General features: G+C 45.9%; 2 protein-coding genes across 8 annotated transcripts in view; one reads left to right on the top strand and one right to left on the bottom strand.

The window, feature by feature from the left end:
- gtpbp4 (GTP binding protein 4) overlaps positions 1-11,053 on the bottom strand; it is a 14,044-nt gene extending 2,991 nt beyond the window's left edge. The window contains 16 exon segments of the mRNA XM_048228826.1: positions 1-166; positions 319-419; positions 870-921; positions 1,208-1,285; positions 1,951-2,061; positions 2,270-2,359; positions 4,593-4,678; positions 4,681-4,761; positions 5,056-5,146; positions 6,206-6,295; positions 7,678-7,742; positions 7,896-7,915; positions 8,002-8,169; positions 8,871-8,974; positions 9,380-9,550; positions 10,883-11,053. The exon segment at positions 1-166 is cut by the window's left edge and continues 32 nt beyond it. Coding sequence (XP_048084783.1) covers positions 1-166; positions 319-419; positions 870-921; positions 1,208-1,285; positions 1,951-2,061; positions 2,270-2,359; positions 4,593-4,678; positions 4,681-4,761; positions 5,056-5,146; positions 6,206-6,295; positions 7,678-7,742; positions 7,896-7,915; positions 8,002-8,169; positions 8,871-8,974; positions 9,380-9,550; positions 10,883-10,930 — 1,522 coding nt within the window. The 5' untranslated portion in view covers positions 10,931-11,053.
- Positions 11,054-11,290: 237 nt separating this feature from the next.
- LOC125284718 (la-related protein 4B-like) overlaps positions 11,291-21,841 on the top strand; it is a 35,735-nt gene continuing 25,184 nt past the window's right edge. For 2 of the 7 annotated variants that reach the window (XM_048228824.1, XM_048228822.1), the window contains exons 1-6: positions 11,293-12,031; positions 15,375-15,469; positions 15,906-16,053; positions 17,046-17,207; positions 21,387-21,459; positions 21,643-21,779. In XM_048228824.1, the coding sequence (XP_048084781.1) occupies positions 15,389-15,469; positions 15,906-16,053; positions 17,046-17,207; positions 21,387-21,459; positions 21,643-21,779 (601 nt within the window). In that variant the 5' untranslated portion in view covers positions 11,293-12,031; positions 15,375-15,388. Of the gene's footprint in view, positions 12,032-12,123; positions 12,166-15,374; positions 15,470-15,905; positions 16,054-17,045; positions 17,208-21,386; positions 21,460-21,642; positions 21,780-21,841 lie in introns of all 7 variants that reach the window. The other 5 variants (XM_048228820.1, XM_048228825.1, XM_048228823.1 and 2 more) reach the window with 5 other exon arrangements.

Here is a 21,841-nt window from a genome sequence, read left to right as displayed (position 1 = left end):
TGGTGTCCTTCTCGCGTGACTGCAGGATCTTGAGCTTCCTCTTCTCTCGGATCTGACTGGCCAGCTGCCGGATCTCCTGCATCTCCTCGTCCTCGCTCTCAGAGTCCGACTCATACTCGCCCGCCCGCTCACGCAACTCCTCCTCACGCTCCAGGTCCTCCAGTTTCTGGTTGTGTGTGTGTGTGTGTGTGTCGAGATGAGGGGAGCGTAGAGAAAGAGAGATTCGTCAGATTGAGCCATCCAATACAAACATCTTCCAGAGCACTACTCAGAGTCTAACACACCAATGAAGACACACACACACACACACACACACACCTTCATGATGTCAGGGTCGATGTAGTCGGCTATGTTGTGTCCCTCCCAGATCTCCGGGATCTTGTCCTGTTTCTCCTCAGCATTCATCAGATCCCAGTATTCTGCAGAGAGAACACACACAACATGCTCAACACCATACACACACCTCATATAAAACATGTTCAACACCACACACACACCTCATATAAAACATGTTCAACACAGCCCCACACACACACACACACTCCAACACCCCCCTACACACACCACACATAAAAACATGCTCAACACTACACACACACACACAGGCTCAACACCCCCCACACACACACACTCTGCACAAAAAACATGCTCAACACCACACACACACACACACAGGCTCAACACCACACACACAGGCTCAACACCACACAATAATACATAAAACATACTCAAGACCACACATTCAACACCTCGTACTCAACATCCCCCCCAATAATAACACACCCGACATAAAATACTCAACACCACACATTCAATACCACACACACACCTCGTACTCAACACATGAAGTAACAGAAAAAGGGACTCACTCTGCAGATCCAGGATATAGTCATCACCCAGCTCCAGCTCCAGATCTCTCTCCTGTTAACACACACACACACATGCACACACACGCAATATTAGATCTTTGTACATAATTTCTGCCTGTGTGTATAAAAGCTGGGTGGCGTGGGCGCACCAATCAAATAGTCTGGGTGGACTTTATACAATGATTGACAGATAAGCAACGATACCTGTGTATGTCTGTGTGTGTATTTGCGTGTGTGTACCTGTGTGTGCGTGTATTTGCGTGTGTGTACGTGAGTGTGTGTGTGTGTGTGTATTTGCGTGTGTGTATCTGTGTGTGTGTGTGTATGTGTGGACTCACCAGCTTGCGTTTGGGGGCGTCCACTTCCATGGCCTTTTTCCTCAGAGCAGCTCCCTCGGGTATGAATGGAGGCCTCTCCTGTTTCACACACACACACACACACACACACACACACATGCAACGCAAATACACATGCACGCACGCAAATACACACACAGACACACACATACACACACGCAAATACAATACAGTATTTCAGTATCGGTCACAAATGTGAAAGTGGTTATTATAAGCTCCTTCACATAAGGCACTGTTACATCACTATGATGGCCCATAAGGCACTGTTACGTCACTATGATGGCCCATTAGGCACTGTTACTGTTACATCACTATGATGGGCACTGTTACATCACTATGATGGCCCATAAGGCACTGTTACTGTTACATCACTATGATGGCCCATAAGGCACTGTTACATCACTATAATGGCCCATAAGGCACTGCTACTGTTACATCACTATGATGGGCACTGTTACATCACTATGATGGCCCATAAGGCACTGCTACTGTTACATCACTATGATGGGCACTGTTACATCACTATGATGGCCCATGGTCACCTGGAGCCCATTCACTGTTAACCAGCAAAATAATGATCATTTGATTCATGATAGACGTGTTAAGACTGGAGGGTGTGTGTGTGTGTGTGTGTGTGTGTGTGTGTGTGTGTGTGTGTGTGTGTGTGTGTAATGATATTGATATGATGATGATGATGATGGTAATGTCGTCTTGGCGATCACAATCTTGTTGTCTCTCTTGTTAGGTACGGCCAGGTGAAGGCGGTTGAGGACATCATGGACCTTCTTGCCCTTCATCTTGGAGTCCACACGGAACGTTAGCAGCTTGTCACACGCCTGAAACAGAACAGTAGCCAATCACACGCCAGCAATAGAACAGTAGCCAATCACACACCTGTGTGTGTTTGTGTGTAACCTTGATGGCGAATAGCGGTGTGTGCGTGTGTGTGTGGGTGCGTGTGTGTGTTCGTTATGTGTGTGCGGCGCAAGGCATCGGCGTCGCGTCGCACGCCACGCTGTGTTCGTGTTATTGTGTGCATCTTACCTCAGTTTTGACCTGCATCACTCCCTCCTCTGTGAGTGTGCTGGTCTCAATCACTGGGATTCCTTCAGACAACAAGTCTTGAAAGATTTGCTGAAACACAATAATAATAATACCCATGAAGAGGGATCCCATGTCAAATATCATAAAATAAATAATTAATGATATAACATGTTGGGCAAAGATGGAGAGAGAGAGAGAAAGAAAGAAAGAAAGAAAGAAAGAAAGAGATGGAGACAGAAGTGAGATGGAGAGAGAAAGAGAGAGATAGATGGATGGATGCACACATGCTTAGATAGAAACAAATAAAGAGAGGGAGAGAGGATGAGGGAGAGGGAGAGATGAGGGAGAGAAAGAGAGAGAGAGGATGGGGAAGAGTAGTACCTGATTCTCCTCTGGCAGTTCACTGGATCTTTTCTCATCACACTTGTTAGCCCACACAATCAGAGGCTGCAACACACACACACACACACACACGCACACAGGTTAGCATGTTCATAAACACATTGTGACTCCTGAACCTCCTCCTCCTGTGTCCAGCTGCTGGTACATCTGTGTGGTGTGTGTGTGTGGAGTGTGTGTAGTGTGTGTGTGTGTATGTGTGTGTAGTGTGTGTGGTGTGTGTGTGTGGTGTGTGGTGTGTGTGGTGTGTGTGTGTAGTATTGTGTGTAGTGTGTGTGTGTGTGGTGCGTGTGTGGTGTGTGTGGTGTGTGGTGTGTGTGTGTGTGTGTGTGTAGTGTGTGTGTGTGTGTGGTGTGTGTGTAGTGTGCCGTTGAAGTGTGTGTGTGTACTGCTGGGCTAGTGGGCGGATCCGCTGGAAGCTCAGAAGGCGTCCATGGCGTGTGTCCCAGATGGCTGGCGCCCCATGAGGGATGCGGTGATGGGGTCTGTGATGCTCGACCGAGTGTTGGCTCCTCCAGGGGTGGTCCAGGATACCAGGGTGTCCACCACCTAGGGCAGGAGGAGGAGGGGGTAAATACACACCCCCACCACACACACACACTATACACTACACACTATGGTTGGGCGATATATCGATATAAAATGATATATCGATATATTTTAAAAAATGCGATATGGGGATTAGACCATATCGCATATATCGATATAGTTCAAATTTGGCGCCCGTGATCCTTGCTCCCGCGCAGCCGCTGACGGAGCTCTCTGCACTGCTCCCCTCTCTGCACTGCTGTGGGAAACTGCGCTACTTTTCTCATAGAAATATATTTTATTTCAGAAAAGATTGGCCTTTTATAGGCTACTTTTATTTAAGATATTTTTTATTTAAGTATGCACCTTCTGCAGACTTTGATTTAAAAAAAAGGCACTCCAGTTTTATGTTTTACTTTTTATTATTATTCGAGTAGTGAGTTTTTCCGGCTTCTCATATTTGATTGAACACCATTTTTACAGCTCTAACTTTGGAAAATATCGGGATATATATGGGTATATCGATATTCAACCCTAAATAGCCGGGGATATGACTTTTGGTCCATATGTGAAGCCCCACTACACACACACACCCAATAACACCCACTATACACACACTACACACACCCTTCCAATAACACCCACTCAATAACACCCACTACACACACACCCACCCAATAACACCCACTATACACACACACCCACCAATAACACCCACTACACACACACCACCAGCCGCGCCACTATGCACACGCATAACCCCACCCACATGGCCACCCACCCAGCCAACACCCTTGCACACCCGCAGCCGCACCCACTACACAAACACCCGCAGCCAGCACCCACCCACCCAATAACACCCACTATACACACACACCCACCCAATAAACACACACACACATAACCCACCCACTCAATAACACCCACTATACACACACACCCACCCAATAACACCCACTATACACACACACCCACCCAATAACACCACTACACCCACTACACACACACCCACCCAATAACACCCACTACACACACACACACACACACACACCCACCCAATAACACCCACTACACACACACACACACACACACACACACACACACACACACACACGATGAAGAGGGAGAGAGGGATCCATGTCAAAATATCATAAAATAAATAATTAATGATATAACATGTTGGGCAAAGATGGAGAGAGAGAGAGAGAAAGAAAGAAAGAAAGAAAGAAAGAAAGAGATGGAACCAGAAGTGAGATGGAGAGAGAAAGAGAGATAGATGGATGGATGCACACATAGCTTAGATAAAGAACAAATGGGGAAGAGAGGGAGAGAGGATGTGAGGGAGAGAGAGAGAGAGGGGAGAGAAAGAGAGAGAGAGGATGGGGAAGAGTAGTACCTGATTCTCCTCTGGCAGTTCACTGATCTTTTTCACATCACACTTGTTGGCCACCACAATCAGAGGCTGCAACACACACACACACACACACACGCACACAGGTTAGCATGTTCATAAACACATTGTGACTCCTGAACCTCCTCCTCTGTAATCCCAGCTGCTAGTACATCTGTGTGGTGTGTGTGTGTGGAGTGTGTGTAGTGTGTGGTGTGTGTATGTGTTGTAGTGTGTTATTGTGTGTGTGTAGTGTTGTGTGGTAATGTGTGTGGTGTGTGTGTGGTGTGTGTGTGTACCTTGCTGTGGTGTGTGTGTGTGGTGTGATGTGTGGTTGAAGGGTGCAGCTGTGTGTGTGTGTGTGTGTGTGGTGTGTGTGTAGTGTGTGTCCGCGTGTGTGTGTGTGTACTTGCTCAGAGGCGGATCCATGGCGTGCAGGATGGCTGGGCGTGTGTCCTGGCTCAGAGACGCCCATGGGCCGTGATAAAGCCGCAGTGAGCGATAGTGTTCGGGAGCGGCTCCTCCAGGGGGTGGTCCAGGATACCAGGGGTGTCCACCACCTAGGGCAGGAGGAGGAGGGGGTAAATACACACCCCTTACCACCCACACACACACACTATTAATTACACACTATGGTCAGAAGCGTATATCGATATAAATGATATTCGATATATTTTTAAAAAAATCTCGCGATATAGGGATTAGACCATATCGCATATATCGATATAAGTTCAATTTGCGCGTGATCCTTGCTCCACGCAAGCCGTGACGGAGCTCTCTGCACTGCTCCCCTCTCTGCACTGCTGTGAAACTGCACGCTACTTTTTCTCATGGAAATATATTTTGTTCAGAAAAGATTGGCCTTTATATGCGCTACTTTTTTAAGATATTTTTTATTTAAATGTGCACCTTACGGAGCTTTGATTTAAAAAAAAAAAAAAAGGCACTCCAGTTTTATGTTTACTTTTTATTATTATTCGAATAGTGAGTTTTCAATAAAACTACTCATATTTGATTTGAAATTTTCATTTACAGCTCTAACTTTCTTGAAAAATATCGGGATATATATCGAGAATCATATTCAACCTAAATATATCGGGATATGACTTTTGGTCCATATCGCCCAGCCCCACTACACACACACACACCCAATAACACCCTCTATACACACCCACTACACACACCCACCCAATAACACCCACTCAATAACACCCACTACACACACACCCACCCAATAACACCCACTATACACACACACCCACCCAATAACACCCACTACACACACACCCACCCAATAACACCCACTATACACACACACACACATAACCCACCCACACACATAACCCACCCACCCAATAACACCCACTACACACACACCCACCCAATAACACCCACTACACAAACACCCACCCAATAACACCCACCCACCCAATAACACCCACTATACACACACCCACCCAATATACACACACACACATAACCCACCCACCCACAGGTCCACACACTGCATTTCCTCTGCCAGCACACACGACGGACGGATTTGAAACACACACACACACACACGACGTCGCATTTGAAACACACACACCACCCACACAGGTCCACACACGCCTACTCACCTGCCAGCGGAGGTATTTGTAGTCCATGTGTCCCCGCTTAACAGAGACTTGTGGTAGCGCATACGGGCTGGACTCCTCCAGCATGGTCACCTGCCCCACACACCTGCACACACACACACACACACACGTCAGAGACATTCCCAATCTCTCCCTCACACAAATATATGCCACACTAGTGTTGCATGGTGCATCGATACTACAAAAGTATCATAATACCCTGAAATTACAAATGTCACAATAGCTCATTTTATTAGTTTCGATTCTTTTCAGAATGACTGTTGTTTAGCAGTAAGATAGGTATTTCATGCTAGTGTTTAGCAGTAAGATAGGTATTTCATGCTAGTGTTTAGCAGTAAGATCAGCAAGATGCTTCTAGTGCCTCCCTTAGTACAGGTGTCACCATTTCCATTTGAAATCCTAATCGACCGAAATGACATCTCAATCTCAAACTTCGAACTCAAAAGTAGAATCAACGATGCAGCCGTATCCCCCAATGTCACGTCCAGCATGTATGCCAAGACGTGCCAACGCACACACACGTGCTGAACTAAACTGTCAACACTCTAATTAACTCTAATTTTAGGCAGCAGCCAGTTATAATATACACATCAACCTACCAAAATCGAAGCCCCTCTTGCTACTCTGAAATCACCGGTGTGGAAGTGGAAGTCAGTGGAAGTCGTTCATTCAGATCAATTAACACTAACTTAGCCAACTCAACTTAGCAAGTAAAAAGATGATCTAGTTGCAGTCCAAAATTACTTTAAGGCTTAAAATGCACATGGGGATCAATAAAGTATAAGTACTCTTTTGATCCCGTGAGGGAACTTTAGTTTCTGCATTTATCCCAAACACTTCAGCCGCTTCCTACTGGTCGGGGTTCGAACCGGCAACCCTCCGGTTACAAGTCCGAAGCGCTAACCAGTAGGCCACGGCTGCCCCATTTATGCATGCACCTATCTATGTTCACGTCTCTGTTTAATGTTTGTTCTATTTACATTACAACCTCGCAGTTTCAAAATAAAAAGCGGTTTCAAAATAAAAGCCCCCCAACTAAACTATATATATATATATATATATATATATATATATATATATATATATATATATATATATAAAAAAAATAGTAAATACAAAAAAAAATTAAATAATTACAAATGCATTAATAGTAATATAAAAAAAAAAAACATTGAAAATCGAATTGAATCGTGACTTTAAAATCGAAAATTAAGGGATTTGGAGAATCGTGACACCCCTATCCCTTAGCCTATATGTCTTCTCTCCTCACACACACACACACACCTTGTTGATGAAGCTGGACTTGCCCACGTTGGGGTAGCCACACACACACACACACACACACACACACACACACACACACACACACACACACACACACACACACACACACACCTTGTTGATGAAGCTGGACTTGCCCACGTTGGGGTAGCCACACACACACACACACACACCTTGTTGATGAAGCTGGACTTGCCCACGTTGGGGTAGCCACACAGCAGCAAAGCTGGACTTGGTTCTCAGCCACATTGGGTCGATGGTGGAGCAGGCCCAGACAGGTGCTGGCACACACACACTGCAGTAAACAAACAAACAAACAAACAAACAAACAAACTGGTAAACAAACACAGTGTGTGTGTGTGTATTGTGTGAAGTAATCTGCAGCCGCCACAGTCGATGGTGGGCATCTTGCTGGCGATGTGTAAACAAACAAACAAACTGTGTGTGTTGTGTGTGTGGTAAGCATCGATATGTCTGCTATGTGTGTGTGTGATGACAATGTGTGTGTGTGTGTGTGTGTGTGTGTACCTTGCTCCAGGTACTCCAGACTCTGCTTCTGCCTCTTGAGGATGGTGCACATGCGCCCCAGAGCCGCCCTCTTCAACTGTTTGCAGCGGTACAGAGAGTCGCCGTACTTCATCAGCCGCACGTAGTCCTTCGCCACGCTACACACACACACACACACACACAAAAAGAGAGAGCATTACAGAGAGTCTCCAGATGCACAAAAACAAACACGTACGCACAGAAGAGTTGTCTGCTTGACCAGTAGAAGTGGCCACCTACTTGTTGATCTGCCCCAGGGCCAGCTTGTGGTCTTTAGCCACACACCCACAGAGAGCCTTACAGAGTCGCCATGGACACCTACTTGTCGATGAGGTTCTTGGCGATGTTGATCTGGCCCAGGGCCAGCTTGTAGTGGTCTTTAGCCACACACCCACACACACACACACACACACACACACACACAGAGGAGCCTTACAGGTGGCCATGGACACCTACTTGTCGATGGGGTTCTTGGTGATGTTGATCTGCCCAGGCCAGCTTGTAGTGGTCTTTAGCCACACACCCACACACACACACACACACACACACACAGAGAGCCTTACAGAGTGGCCATGGACACCTACTTGTCGATGAGGTTCTTGGCGATGTTGATCTGGCCCAGGGCCAGCTTGTAGTGGTCTTTAGCCACACACCCACACACACACACACACACACACAGGAGCCACAGAGAAAGTTGTGGACCACCTGGTCTTCTTGGCGATGTTGATCACACCAGCTTGTAGTGGTCTTTAGCCACACACACACACACACACACACACACACACACACACACACACACACACACACACAGAGAGCCTACTTGTCGATGAGGTTCTTGGCGATGTTGATCTGGCCCAGGGCCAGCTTGTAGTGGTCTTTGTCGTACAGGACGTTCATCAGGTCAGCGTAGAACGGGTGAATATCCTGGAGCACAGGCGCCAAGCGTTAAGGAGGACCACACACACACACACACACACACACACATATATACTCACACACACACACACCACACATATATACTCACACACCACACACATACACCACACACACACACACACACACGCATATACACACACACACACACACACCACACACATACTCACACACACACACACACACACACACAACACACACACACACACACACCACACATATATACTCACACACACACACACACACACACACAACATATATATCACTCACACACACACACACATATGTCACACACACACACACACACACACACACACACACACACACACACACACACACACAACGGGCAAACCGCTGCACGGTGCGGTTGCTAAGGGTAACCGTGCTGCTACTTACGTCCAGCTTGGGGAAGTCGGTGAGGATCTGCGTGAGGCGGTCGTGGTAGTTCTGCTGCGTGAACTTGACCTTGCGCATGTAGAAGTGGCGGATGCGGTGGATCTGGTAGTGCTTGTGCACCACCGTGGGCGTCTTGCGCTGCGTCTTGGACAGCGTGATGTCGATGAACTCCTGTCAGGGGGGAAGCAGCTCAGAGAGTGACCGTCTCGCCTCACAATGCCACAAAGCCGTGTCCAGTTCACACGGCATTAACATGGGCATTAATAATGCCACATAGCCGTGTCCAGTACACATGGGCATTAACATGGGCATTAATAATGCCACATAGCCGTGTCCAGTACACATGGGCATTAATAATGCCACATAGCTGTTACAGTACACATGGGCATTAATATTACATTACATTACATTTGGCTGACGCTTTTTAACCAAAGCGACTAACAACATGGTAAACAGTAAGTTTTAGAACAATAATAATGCCACATAGCCGTGTCCAGTACACATGGGCATTAATAATACCACATAGCCGTGTCAAACTAAATCAGTTTTAATAGCCAAGTACATTGAAACATACAAGGATTCTGGTTGCAGCTGTCATGACAGTATCACAACAAAAGTGAATACACATGTATACGTACAATGGTACTTTACTTATGGGCAAGACTAACAATATGCACCATGTTCACATACTACATATTTACACAACACGCAAGCCGTGCAGAAAGGTGCAGGGGCTGCATGGTTGTCTGCATGGTACTCAATGCGCATCGCGTAAGGAAGGACATGAGATGGGTGGGAATCTGAGATCCCGTGCGATGCAGTACAATATTGATACAGTACACTGCTGTGATTACAGTAGGAGTAGATTTGGGGCTCGACACCAACCAGGAGAGAGAGACATTCCTACATCATTCCCAAGCGTAACTTCAAACTTCACGTAGACCTGACAAATCTCCGCGTCAGAAGATAGACAGTATCAGCCGTTCACCTCAACTACACGAGAAATACGATAACCAAACACTATCTGTTACTTAATAGGCATCCTTCCGGTGGCAGGCACCAAAAAAACATCCTGTCTTGTTCTTCCAACTTTCCTCTCATACTACATCTAATTATTCCAACCGGGACCAACAGGAATAGCTAACGTTAGCCAACCTCGGCGACACGATAATTGTTGGCAAATAATTAAATAATTATCGATAAGTTAGTGAAGTCAATTTCGACTTGTAACAGACGAATAACATAATGACAGCGCGCATAGTGAGTTTTAAAAATCACCGTATCCATGCCACCATACGCAACTATGTGAGAAGGCTAACGAGCTGGCTAACTCAGTCAGTCCTTTAACTTTTCCGTGTCACATTGACTAGCTGCTAGCACGTGTCCACTCTGGCGTAAAAAATCGCCTGTAAACAACGGCATTTTCCACCGAAATCAGATCAACAGGCGATTAAACCTGAACCCTCACAAACTCTTACTCGCTGTCATTGTCATAAAAAATACCTTTGAGGTGGGGACCACCATAATCTTCTTGAAATTGTAGAGTGCCATCTTCGCCGAACACGTTGGGCCGTTCGGCAGCACGGGGAAAGGACCGTCGCGTGGAGGCGCAGAGACGTGAGCCGAAGGGGGAAGAGGGCCGTCCGCCAACGGGAAAGTGAGCAGCTTTCCTCACACTGCCGCCTGGCGTCTGCGGTAGTGGTAGGAACTTGCATTCATTATCAATCAGCCTTACTTCAAGACAACAAATGATAACATGGATTGATTTGACATATAAACACTTCTTTTAAATTCTCATTTAAAATATGTATTAATTTACTTATTTAATTTCGAAATACTTTATTCATAATAACTATTTATCTCTCTCTGCAACGTTTATTAAGATAAAACATAAATGATACAAAAGTTGTCGAGTAAAATCAAATGTGATGGTCATTTTTTTTTAAATCAGAATAAAAGTATGTTCGGAATGTAGGCCTATACGAGTTTCAAGGGATTTGGTTATCAGCTTCCATAACTTTTTCACATGCCATGGGCGTCACGCCTTTTTAGGATTGCCATATCATCCTCACGAGCTCCACACAACCTCTTGTAAAGATATCACGTCACGAGTACAAGTTCATGCCAAGTGGCTCAGGCTACCGCTAGCCGTTTACGGTACCGTACCGGGAGACGGGTGTTTCTGTCGTGGCTGGCTTGCTGCGTGCTAGGCTTGCAGTATCTTCCATCCCCCACCACTATCCTAGGCAGACGACAGGCAACTCGGGGATAACTCGGTGATACCGATAGACTTAATGTTACCGGACAACGTTAGTTACCACAGATTAACTTCGTTCCCGTCGCATACTCTCGGGGCAGTTTCAGCAGACGCCGCTAACCAACGTTACGCCTTTAGGAGGATTAATGTGGAAATTTACCGCATAAAGTTACTCAAGTGATTGAGCACGGACTCTTCTACCAGCATCGTCACACACAGGAGTTCACCCAGTTTGTGTGTGTATGTGTGTTAAAGTGTGCTTTCCGGGACACAGTAGAGCTATCCGCGTCGCTCTCTCCCGTCCGGGGGAAACTACTGCGAGAACCTGCTATCAGGACGCGCATCTTCAGGGCCCCGTACCTGACTTCGCTGCAGGTGTTGTGCAGAGTTGAGAGGTGAGTAGCAGACTCATTTCATTGGCGGACTAGCCGGAAGTTAGATATCACGCTGTTGTCTTTTATTAACAAGAAAAAAACCTTGTTTTCAGGAGCTCAAAGTCGTCGGCTTGGCATTTCACCTGGTTTGCGAGGTAACATGATGAAACTTGTCAGCTAGGGGATGGTCAGCTAGCCAATCCTATTGAGATGACTTAACACAACAAGCCAGCTCTTTAAAAGCTGTGTTGCATGGGTCAAGGGTGGGCTCGCTCACTCAGCAGCCCGTTATCGAGTGTTTTGATGCAATTCTCCCGCAGATGCGTCAGGCCCTTGAATCGTGGATCTGCTCGAGGTTTCTTCCTATATGTATCTCCAATTCTAGGGAGTTTTTCCTCGCCCTTGTTACTCATGGACTCTCTCTGAATGTTTTAACACTCTGTAAAGCGCCATGAGACATAATGTTTTGGCACTCTATAAGTGAAATGAAATTGAAAATGAGTTAAGTTTCTATTCCACCTTAAATATTGTAATTTTCTACCGCCAGGGGGCAGTGATTTCCGCGATGACAGTCATTTGCCAGTAGCAGACGAACGGGCGGGGGGTCAGATTATAAGCCTTTCAGAACTAAAATGGGTCCATATAGCTAAAAACTCATTAGGCGTGAGAAATTCCACCACATATGGATACCTTCTTTCATATGACACCCCCTATGAGCAATTCCATCGTAGAAAATGGGTGGTTTTTTTCTATTTCAAAGTCCATCGGCTGTATTGCTTATTAAAGCTTTTCTGCATTAAAATTGGTCCCTATAGCTCAAATTCAAAACTCATTTAGCACAAGTAATTCCACCTCATATGGATACTAGAGTCTCTCTCCATTCATATGCATACTAGAGTCTATGTTCACTCACATGCATACTAGAGTCTATGTTCATATGCATACTAGAGTCTATGTTCATATATATGCATACTAGAGTCTATGTTAATATATATGCATACTAGAGTCTATGTTCACTCACATGCATACTAGAGTCTATGTTCACTCACATGCATACTAGAGTCTATGTTCATATGCATACTAGAGTCTATGTTCACTCACATGCATACTAGAGTCTATGTTCATATGCATACTAGAGTCTATGTTCATATGCAGACTAGTGTCTATGTTCATATATATGCATACTAGAGTCTATGTTCACTCACATGCATACTAGAGTCTATGTTCATATGCATACTAGAGTCTATGTTCATATGCAGACTAGTGTCTATGTTCATATGCATACTAGAGTCTATGTTCATATATATGCATACTAGAGTCTATGTTAATATATATGCATACTAGAGTCTATGTTCACTCACATGCATACGAGTCTCTCTCCATTCATATGCATACTAGAGTCTATGTTCATATGCAGACTAGTGTCTATGTTCATATATATGCATACTAGAGTCTATGTTAATATATATGCATACTAGAGTCTATGTTCACTCACATGCATACTAGAGTCTATGTTCATATGCATACTAGAGTCTATGTTCATATGCAGACTAGTGTCTATGTTCATATGCATACTAGAGTCTATGTTCATATATATGCATACTAGAGTCTATGTTCATATATATGCATACTAGAGTCTATGTTCACTCACATGCATACGAGTCTCTCTCCATTCATATGCATACTAGAGTCTATGGTCATATGCATACTAGAGTCTATGTCCATTCATATGCATACTACTAAAATCATGAATTTTCTCTTCTACCAAAACCCAACATAGTCTAATCAATGATATTTATATTTATTGAAAATATCTGCATTGATGGGGGCAGTAGGCAAATGGTATGCATACCTTCGTTTTGCACTTCATCTTGTATTCGGTGTAAACCAAACAAGCATGGATGGAAGCCTGGAGTTGTCTGTAGCGTTCTACCTTTGAAGGAAACGTGAGGTTACTTTTGTGCCCTTTTGTGCCTGTTCGCTACAGCTATATTTTTCATATTGCAGCCAATACATCAACTGGGTTAAAAGGCATGTTACCTTTTCCTTCTCTCACTGCATTCTCAGAATCTCATTCTGTTCCTCATATATCCGATGAATTCGGTGGATTGAAGAAATTAGTTCTACTTTGCATCTTGGCTGGCTAGTCTAACTTTCCACTTTTTCTGCGACCCTTGAATTTGTTAGAAGCAACTAGCGAGTCACAACGTGAAACTGCTAACATTGATGGGAGGTGTAGTTTTTATGCTGCATTGGCAACATGATTTTATGGTTCGCACCCAGTAATGTTTTGCGATGTTTCGGTTTATTTTGTACACAAACATTGACTTGGTTAGAAGTCATTGGCACCAGTGCGCCTACATATTTATTTGCACTCGCACACCATTATTTTTACTCACATGTGCAAGTGAAATGGGCGCACTGTAGAGCCCTGAAGGGTGTAGGGTGCAGACTTGAGTAATCATGTAGACTTGAGTAAGGGTGTAGACTTGAGTAAGAGTGTAGACTTGAGTAAGGGTGTGTAGACTTGAGTAAGGGGTGTAGGCTTGAGTAAGGGTGTAGGGTGTAGGCTTGAGTAAGGGTGTAGGGTGCAGACTTGAGTAATCATGTAGACTTGAGTAAGGGTGTAGACTTGAGTAAGAGTGTAGACTTGAGTAAGGGTGTAGGGTGTAGGCTTGAGGGGGTGAGTAAGGGGTGTGTAAGGTGTGTAGGCTTGAGTAAGGGTGTAGGGTGTAGGCTTGAGTAAGGGTGTAGGGTGTAGGCTTGAGTAAGGGCTTGAGTAAGGGTGTAGGGTGCAGACTTGAGTAATCATGTAGACTTGAGTAAGGATGTAGACTTGAGTAAGAGTGTAGACTTGAGTAAGGGTGTAGACTTGAGTAAGAGTGTAGACTTGAGTAAGGGTGTAGGGTGTAGGCTTGAGTAAGGGTGTAGGCTTGAGTAAGGGTGTAGGGTGTAGGCTTGAGTAAGGGTGTAGGGTGTAGGCTTGAGTAAGGGTGTAGGGTGTAGTAAGGGTGTAGGCTTGAGTAAGGGTGTAGGGTGCAGACTTGAGTAATCATGTAGACTTGAGTAAGGGTGTAGGCTTGAGTAAGGGTGTAGGGTGTAGGCTTGAGTAAGGGCTTGAGTAAGGGTGTAGGGTGTAGGCTTGAGTAAGGGGTGTAGGCTTGAGTAAGGGTGTAGGGTGTAGGCTTGAGTAAGGGTGTAGGGTGTAGGCTTGAGTAAGGGTGTAGGGTGCAGACTTGAGTAAAGGTGTAGACCTTAGTGTAGAGCTATGAAATACAATGACCTTCAAAGCAGTTCAAGAAGTGATATATTTGGGCTATATTCTCTGTGTGTGTGTGTGTGTGTGTGTGTGTGTGGTGAACAGGGCAGTCGTGGCTCATGACTTCTGATCAGGACACCAAAGCCATTGCTGAACCTCCAGTGCTGCCCAACCCAAACGACACACACACTGCCCCTCTGGTGAGCCCCCCCACACACACACACACACACACACAGACACACACACACACCAACACACACACACACCAACACACACACACACTACACACACACACACACAACACACACACACACACACACACACACACACATACATGCACACATACATACACACACACACACACACACACACACACACACACATACACTCACACTCACACTCACACATACATACACTCACACTCACACTCACACACACAAACTCACGCACTCACACACTTACACATTGTCTGCCTATCTGTCTGTCTGTCTCTTGCCCCACTCACACACTGTCTTTCTGTCTGTTCTGCCTGTGTCCCTGCCTGTCTGTCTGTCTGCCTGTCTACCTGTGTCCCTGTCTGCCTGTCTGCCTGTCTGTCTGTCTGTCTGTCTGTCTGTCTGTCTGTCTCTCACTCAGGAGCCTCCCAAGTTGCCTGAGCTGAACCACGATGCTAAAGCATGGATCAGTCACACACCTAGTCTGGACACACCTGAGACCACCCCCTCCTCGGCTGTCCAATCAGAGCTCGAGCAGTCCAAGGACTCCTCCCAGGACCGGGTCAGAGGTCAGATTCTCTTTCCTGAGATGTGCTATTCCACCGCTCCTCTCTTTCATGAGATGTGCTAGTCTCTCCTCTGCTCCTCCTCCACTCTCTTTCTCCTCTCCTCCTTTCCTCTTCTCTCCTCCTCCTCCACTCTCTTTCTCTTCTCCTCCTTTCCTCTTCTCTTCTCTCCTCCTTTCCTCTTCTCTCTCTCCTCCTCCTTTCCTCTTCTTCTCCTCCTCCTCCTCCCTCCACTCTCTTCTCCTCTCCTCCTTTCCTCTTCTCTCCTCTCCTCCTCCTCCACTCTTTCTCCTCTCCTCCTTTCCTCTTCTCTCCTCTCCTCCTTTCCTCTTCTCTCCTCCTCCTCCACTCTTTCTCCTCTCCTCCTTTCCTCTTCTCTCCTCCTCCTCCTCCTCTCTCCTCTTTCCTCCTCTCCTCCTTTCCTCTTCTCTCCTCTCCTCCTCCTCCACTCTTTCTCTCCTCCTTTCCTCTTCTCTCCTCTCCTCCTCCTCCACTCTTTCTCTCCTCCTTTCCTCTTCTCTCCTCTCCTCCTCCTCCACTCTTTCTCCTCTCCTCCTTTCCTCTTCTCTCCTCTGCTCCTCCTCCACTCTCTTTCTCTTCTCCTCCTTTCCTCTTCTCTTCTCTCCTCCTCCTCCTCCACTCTCTTTCTCCTCTCCTCCTTTCCTCTTCTCTTCTCTCTCCTCCTCCTTCTTCCTCTCCTCCTTTCCTCTTCTCTTCTCTGCTCCTCCTCCACTCCTCTCCTCCTCCTCCACTCTTTCTCCTCTCCTCCTTTCCTCTTCTCTTCTCTCCTCCCTCCTCTCTTTCTCTCCTCCTCCTCCTCTCTCTTCTCCTCTCCTCCTTTCCTCTTCTCTCCTCTCCTCCTCCTCCACTCTTTCTCTTCTCCTCCTTTCCTCTCCTCTCCTCTGCTCCTTATTTCAAGCTTTCTCTCTTCTCCTCTTCTCTCCTCTTTTCCTTCTCTAGGTGATGAGAGTGTGTGTGTGTATGTGTGTGAACAGGTGATGAGCTTGATGATGGGGGTGTATTTGAGATGCAGTCATTGGCTCAGGCCGAAGCTCATCCCACTGTGATGCAGGAAGCCAACATGGCCGCCGTGATGTCACAAAGCCTCGTCCCCATGAGTCCGGAGCACAAGGACAAAAAGGAGAGTGCGCAGAGTGGTGAGTCACCGCATCTGACTGCCTGACCTCACATGACTATGCCTGACCTCACATGACCTCACCTGATTATGCCTGACCTCACATGACTATGCCTGACCTCACATGACCTCACCTGATTATGCCTGACCTCACATGACCTCACATGATTATGCCTGACCACACCTGACTATGCCTGACCTCACCTGACCTCACATGACTATGCCTGACTACACATGACCTCACCTGACTATGCCTGACCTCACATGACCTCACCTGACTATGCCTGACCTCACATGGCCTCACCTGATTATGCCTGACCTCACATGACCTCACATGATTATGCCTGACCACACCTGACTATGCCTGACCTCACATGACTATGCCTGACCTCACCTGACCTCACATGACTATGCCTGACCTCACATGACTATGCCTGACCTCACCTGACCTCACATGACTATGCCTGACCACACCTGACTATGCCTGACCTCACATGACCTCAAATGACTATGCCTGACCTCACATGACTATGCCTGACCACACCTGACTATGCCTGACCTCACATGACTATGCCTGACCACACCGCACTTTGAGCTGCATTCTGTGTATGAAAGGTGCTATACAAATAAAGCTTATTATTATTATTATTATTATTACCTGACTATGCCTGACCACACCGCACTTTGAGCTGCATTCTGTGTATGAAAGGTGCTATACAAATAAAGCTTATTATTATTATTATTATTATTATTACCTGACTATGCCTGACCACACCTGACCTCACCTGATTATGATGCCTGACCTCGCCTGATTATGATGCCTGACCACACCTCACTTGATGATGCCTGCCCCCGTGCTGCTTAGGCGACCTTGGCAAATGACTCCATGAGTCCATGACTGACTTACGGCAAAGTCCTTTTAGGCAAGTCCCTCCACTCGGTGGCCATATACCAACGTTTTATGGGCACTCATCGGGCACAGTCTTTGGGTCGAACTGCGCGCGTCGCTAAGGCTTCACGACACCAATCTTGCTCCAGCGGGCGAGATCACAACAGATGATTGGCACGATGTCTTCACAACACATCATATGATTGGCTCAATGTATTCACATCACACCACATGATTGGCTCAATGTATTCACATGTCGACGCTTTGCGAGGAAGGGTGGGATATGTGTAGACAACGGCCATATTGGCATGACAAACTAGCCCCATGCATTTCTATGGAGTATTTTTTGAGTGCTGTGTCTCCACATTAGAAAGTCTCTGCTTACGCTCATGTTATTGACGTCCAGCTGGTGTCTGTTTCATGCTCATGAAGGAGAACCAACGTTCTTGTTAGTTTAAAAACGTGGACATTACGGCAAAGACCATCATTAGGGCCTGAGCACCGGAGGTGCAATAAGTACTTTGTCCCAACTTGCTTGCAGTACTTTGCCATTTTTAAGTGGTTCCCATGAGTGATTGACATGCCCAATAGGTGTCATATAATTCACTCGTGGACGAAGGCTTGGTCCCGACTGTGGCCAAGGGACAGGGACTACCTAGCGCCCCCTTATGTCATGGAGTCTCGTGGTTGACACTGAGGGACAGGGACTCCCTAGCGCCCCCTTATGTCATGGAGTCTCGTGGTTGGCACCGAGGGACAGGGACTCCCTAGCGCCCCCTTATGTCATGGAGTCTCATGGTTGACACCAAGGGACAGGGGGCTTTTCTCAAAGTCAAGGATTCATGCTTGGTAGAACGAGTCCTGCCGAGTCGAATCCTTCAAAGACGAGGCAAGGCTTCTTCTTAGCATACGGGAAAACACACAATGGAACAGGCTAGCGAGTGTGCAGGAAGCTGCAGGTGCATTATTAAAAATCATAATGCGCTGGGATTGTGGGTGTTCCAAGCACGCAGAGGATACACTCATGCATCCTCGAAAATCTCCGAACGAAGGACTCAGTACTTGATAGAATTTTAAAGCAGTCTTGACATTGGAACAGTGCTTGGTAGGGTTGGGTATCGTTTGGGTTTTATCCGATACCAGTGCTAAATCGATACTTTTAAAACGGTGCCTGAACCGGTACTTTGTTTTTACAATAAAATGTTCTAAAGCATGAATTGCTTTTTTTATTGATAAGACAAATTTGAACATGATCATTTCACAACTGTTATATTCAATTTACTATCAATATCTCATTGCTCTTACGCATAATACATTTAAATGTTAAAACAGCTTGCTATGGATGCACACACAAGTAAGCTCTGCTTTCAAGTTTACCCAGTGTGGGCAGTTTGCCATAAGGTATGTTAAAACCGCTTGCCATAGAACTGCCAGTCATGGACAACGGCATTTGCAAGCAAGCTATTCTAACAGGGACTCTACTTTCCAGTTAATTCAGTGTGTTCCCAAATGCTTCCCCCATAACACGCAATAGTTTTGAACATATCAGGCTACATGTCGGTGTTGAAGTATTTAGATTCCCAGCGCTAGTAGGCATTTTAACAGCAACTATGGCTATGCACTAACACCAGTCAGCTGAGTTTAATTAGTGATAACGTACAGATGGTTTCGTAGCCTCTTTCACAGCTCAGTGACATCAGGTATGTAACCTACATATTTATGTTTTTGCCAGCTAACTTTTAACATGATCTTCATATTCATTGTGATCCTATATGTGCCTCATGCACATGAAAGATTAATATCATGCCATTATGTTGTTCAGAACACACTGTAAAATAAAGTTTTCACCTACAACTTTGCTGATAACATTTGAAATAAATGCCAGTTAGCGCATTAGCGAGGATATTGTGTAAAGTAGGCTATACTGTTGATGTTGTTTCGTAGCCTTTTGCTTGTGTGTAGTTAGGCCCACTGCTAGATTTTGACAGGAGCTCGTGATATCGCTTTAAAGCTACTTGGGCACCGAAATCCACGTTATTATTCGATGCAGTTACTACCGTTTGCGTCGGCACCGGTGCCATATTAGAACCATATTTCGGTGCCCAACCCTAGTGCTTGGCGAGATTTGATGAGCAGCTTTGAAGGACCCATCCTTTACTTTGAGAAACGGTCAGGGACTCCTTAGCGCCCCCTTATGTCCTTAAGGCTCGTGGTTGGCACAGGAACTCCATTATCAGCATAACAGTGAAATAAAATCCCATGGTGGCTGATGACTTGTCCAAGGGTAGAGGATGAAGAGGATGGGGATGGGGCCAAGTACCCCTGGGGGACCGGCAGGTGACTGTGTGTGATTTGGATTTTGGATTTGGAGTGACCAAGAGAGATGTATTCTGTTCGATCGGTGACATATGACTTGAACCAGATGAGGGCGGTGTCGGAGTCCAATGGTGTGGGGGGGTCGGTTTAATAGAATGCCATGGTTGCCATGGGCAACTGTATCAAATGCAGCTGATTCGTCCAGAAGGATGAGGAGGGAGGGAGAGCCAGCGGAGGTCATCAGGAGGTCATCTTTCAGTGAGATACTAGTCTGGAAGACCATAGTTCACTAACGTTTGCATCGGTTGCCAGATTACCTGCCCAGTCAGTGAAAGGGGTGACTATAGTTCATGAAAAAAGTGAAATCATGAAAAAAGTGGCTGTGGTAAATGGTAGTAGCAACGCCTGCAAACATTAACAAGTGTCTGTGGTTGTAGCAACGCCTGCAAACATCAACAATTGCAGTCAGAAGAATGTGTACATTTGTTTACAGCAAGGGTAGACCCACATACATTGTTTCCTGACTGACGATGCTGTTTAGTGTCAGTTTGTAAAGTTTAGGTGAAGTAGGAAATAACGTTAGGAATCTCTGATCAATGTGATTGGTTAGGCAGGACCAATGGGAATCTCTGATCAATGTGATTGGTTAGGCTGGACCAATAGGAATCTCTGATCAATGTGATTGGTTAGGCTGGACCAATAGGAATCTCTGATCAATGTGATTGGTTAGGCAGGACCAATGGGAATCTCTGATCAATGTGATTGGTTACGCTGGGCCAATGATTTACGTCTACGCCTGTCTCCATGCAGGTGTTGGAAAGGTTTTGCAGTCGTGAGTGTACAGACTCTTTTCATTTCTTGATCTCACCTGACATGATTTCATCTTATGGGTCATACAGACTAATTCACTACTTCTAGGATCACTACACTGGTCAGATTACACTACTAACAGTGTGTTTGTGTGTGTGCTTTGTGTGTGTGTGTGTGTGCCTACAGAGAAGGAGCTTCAGAGAGATGAAAGTGACCAGAGAGAAAATCTGACGAAAATGCTACAGTTTTGTATGTCACGGTAAGACACACGGACACGCAAACACACACACATACGCCACACGCGCACACACACACAGTCTGGGATTATTGTTTGTATTATTTTACTTAAAGATAATGTGTTTATATGCCGACCTCTATTTGTGTTTGTGTGTGTTTGTGTGTGTGTGTGTGCGCGTGCGTGCGTGTGTGTGTGTGTGCACAGTGAGAACCTGTCCAGAGACATGTACCTGGTCTCCCAGATGGACAGTGATCAGTATGTTCCTATCGCTACTGTGGCGAATCTCCACCACATCAAGAACATTAGCACGGACATGAGGCTAATTGTGAACATCCTCAGATGTAAGTGTGTGTGTGTTATTCTCTTATTCTGGGCTCCAGTGTGTGTGTGTGTGTGTGTTATT

Source organism: Alosa alosa, chromosome 19, assembly GCF_017589495.1.
Source record: "Alosa alosa isolate M-15738 ecotype Scorff River chromosome 19, AALO_Geno_1.1, whole genome shotgun sequence".
NCBI classification, from domain to species: Eukaryota; Metazoa; Chordata; class Actinopteri; order Clupeiformes; family Clupeidae; genus Alosa; species Alosa alosa.
The sequence above is the reverse complement of the archived record's forward strand: the minus strand, read 5'-3'. Positions and strand labels throughout refer to the sequence as shown.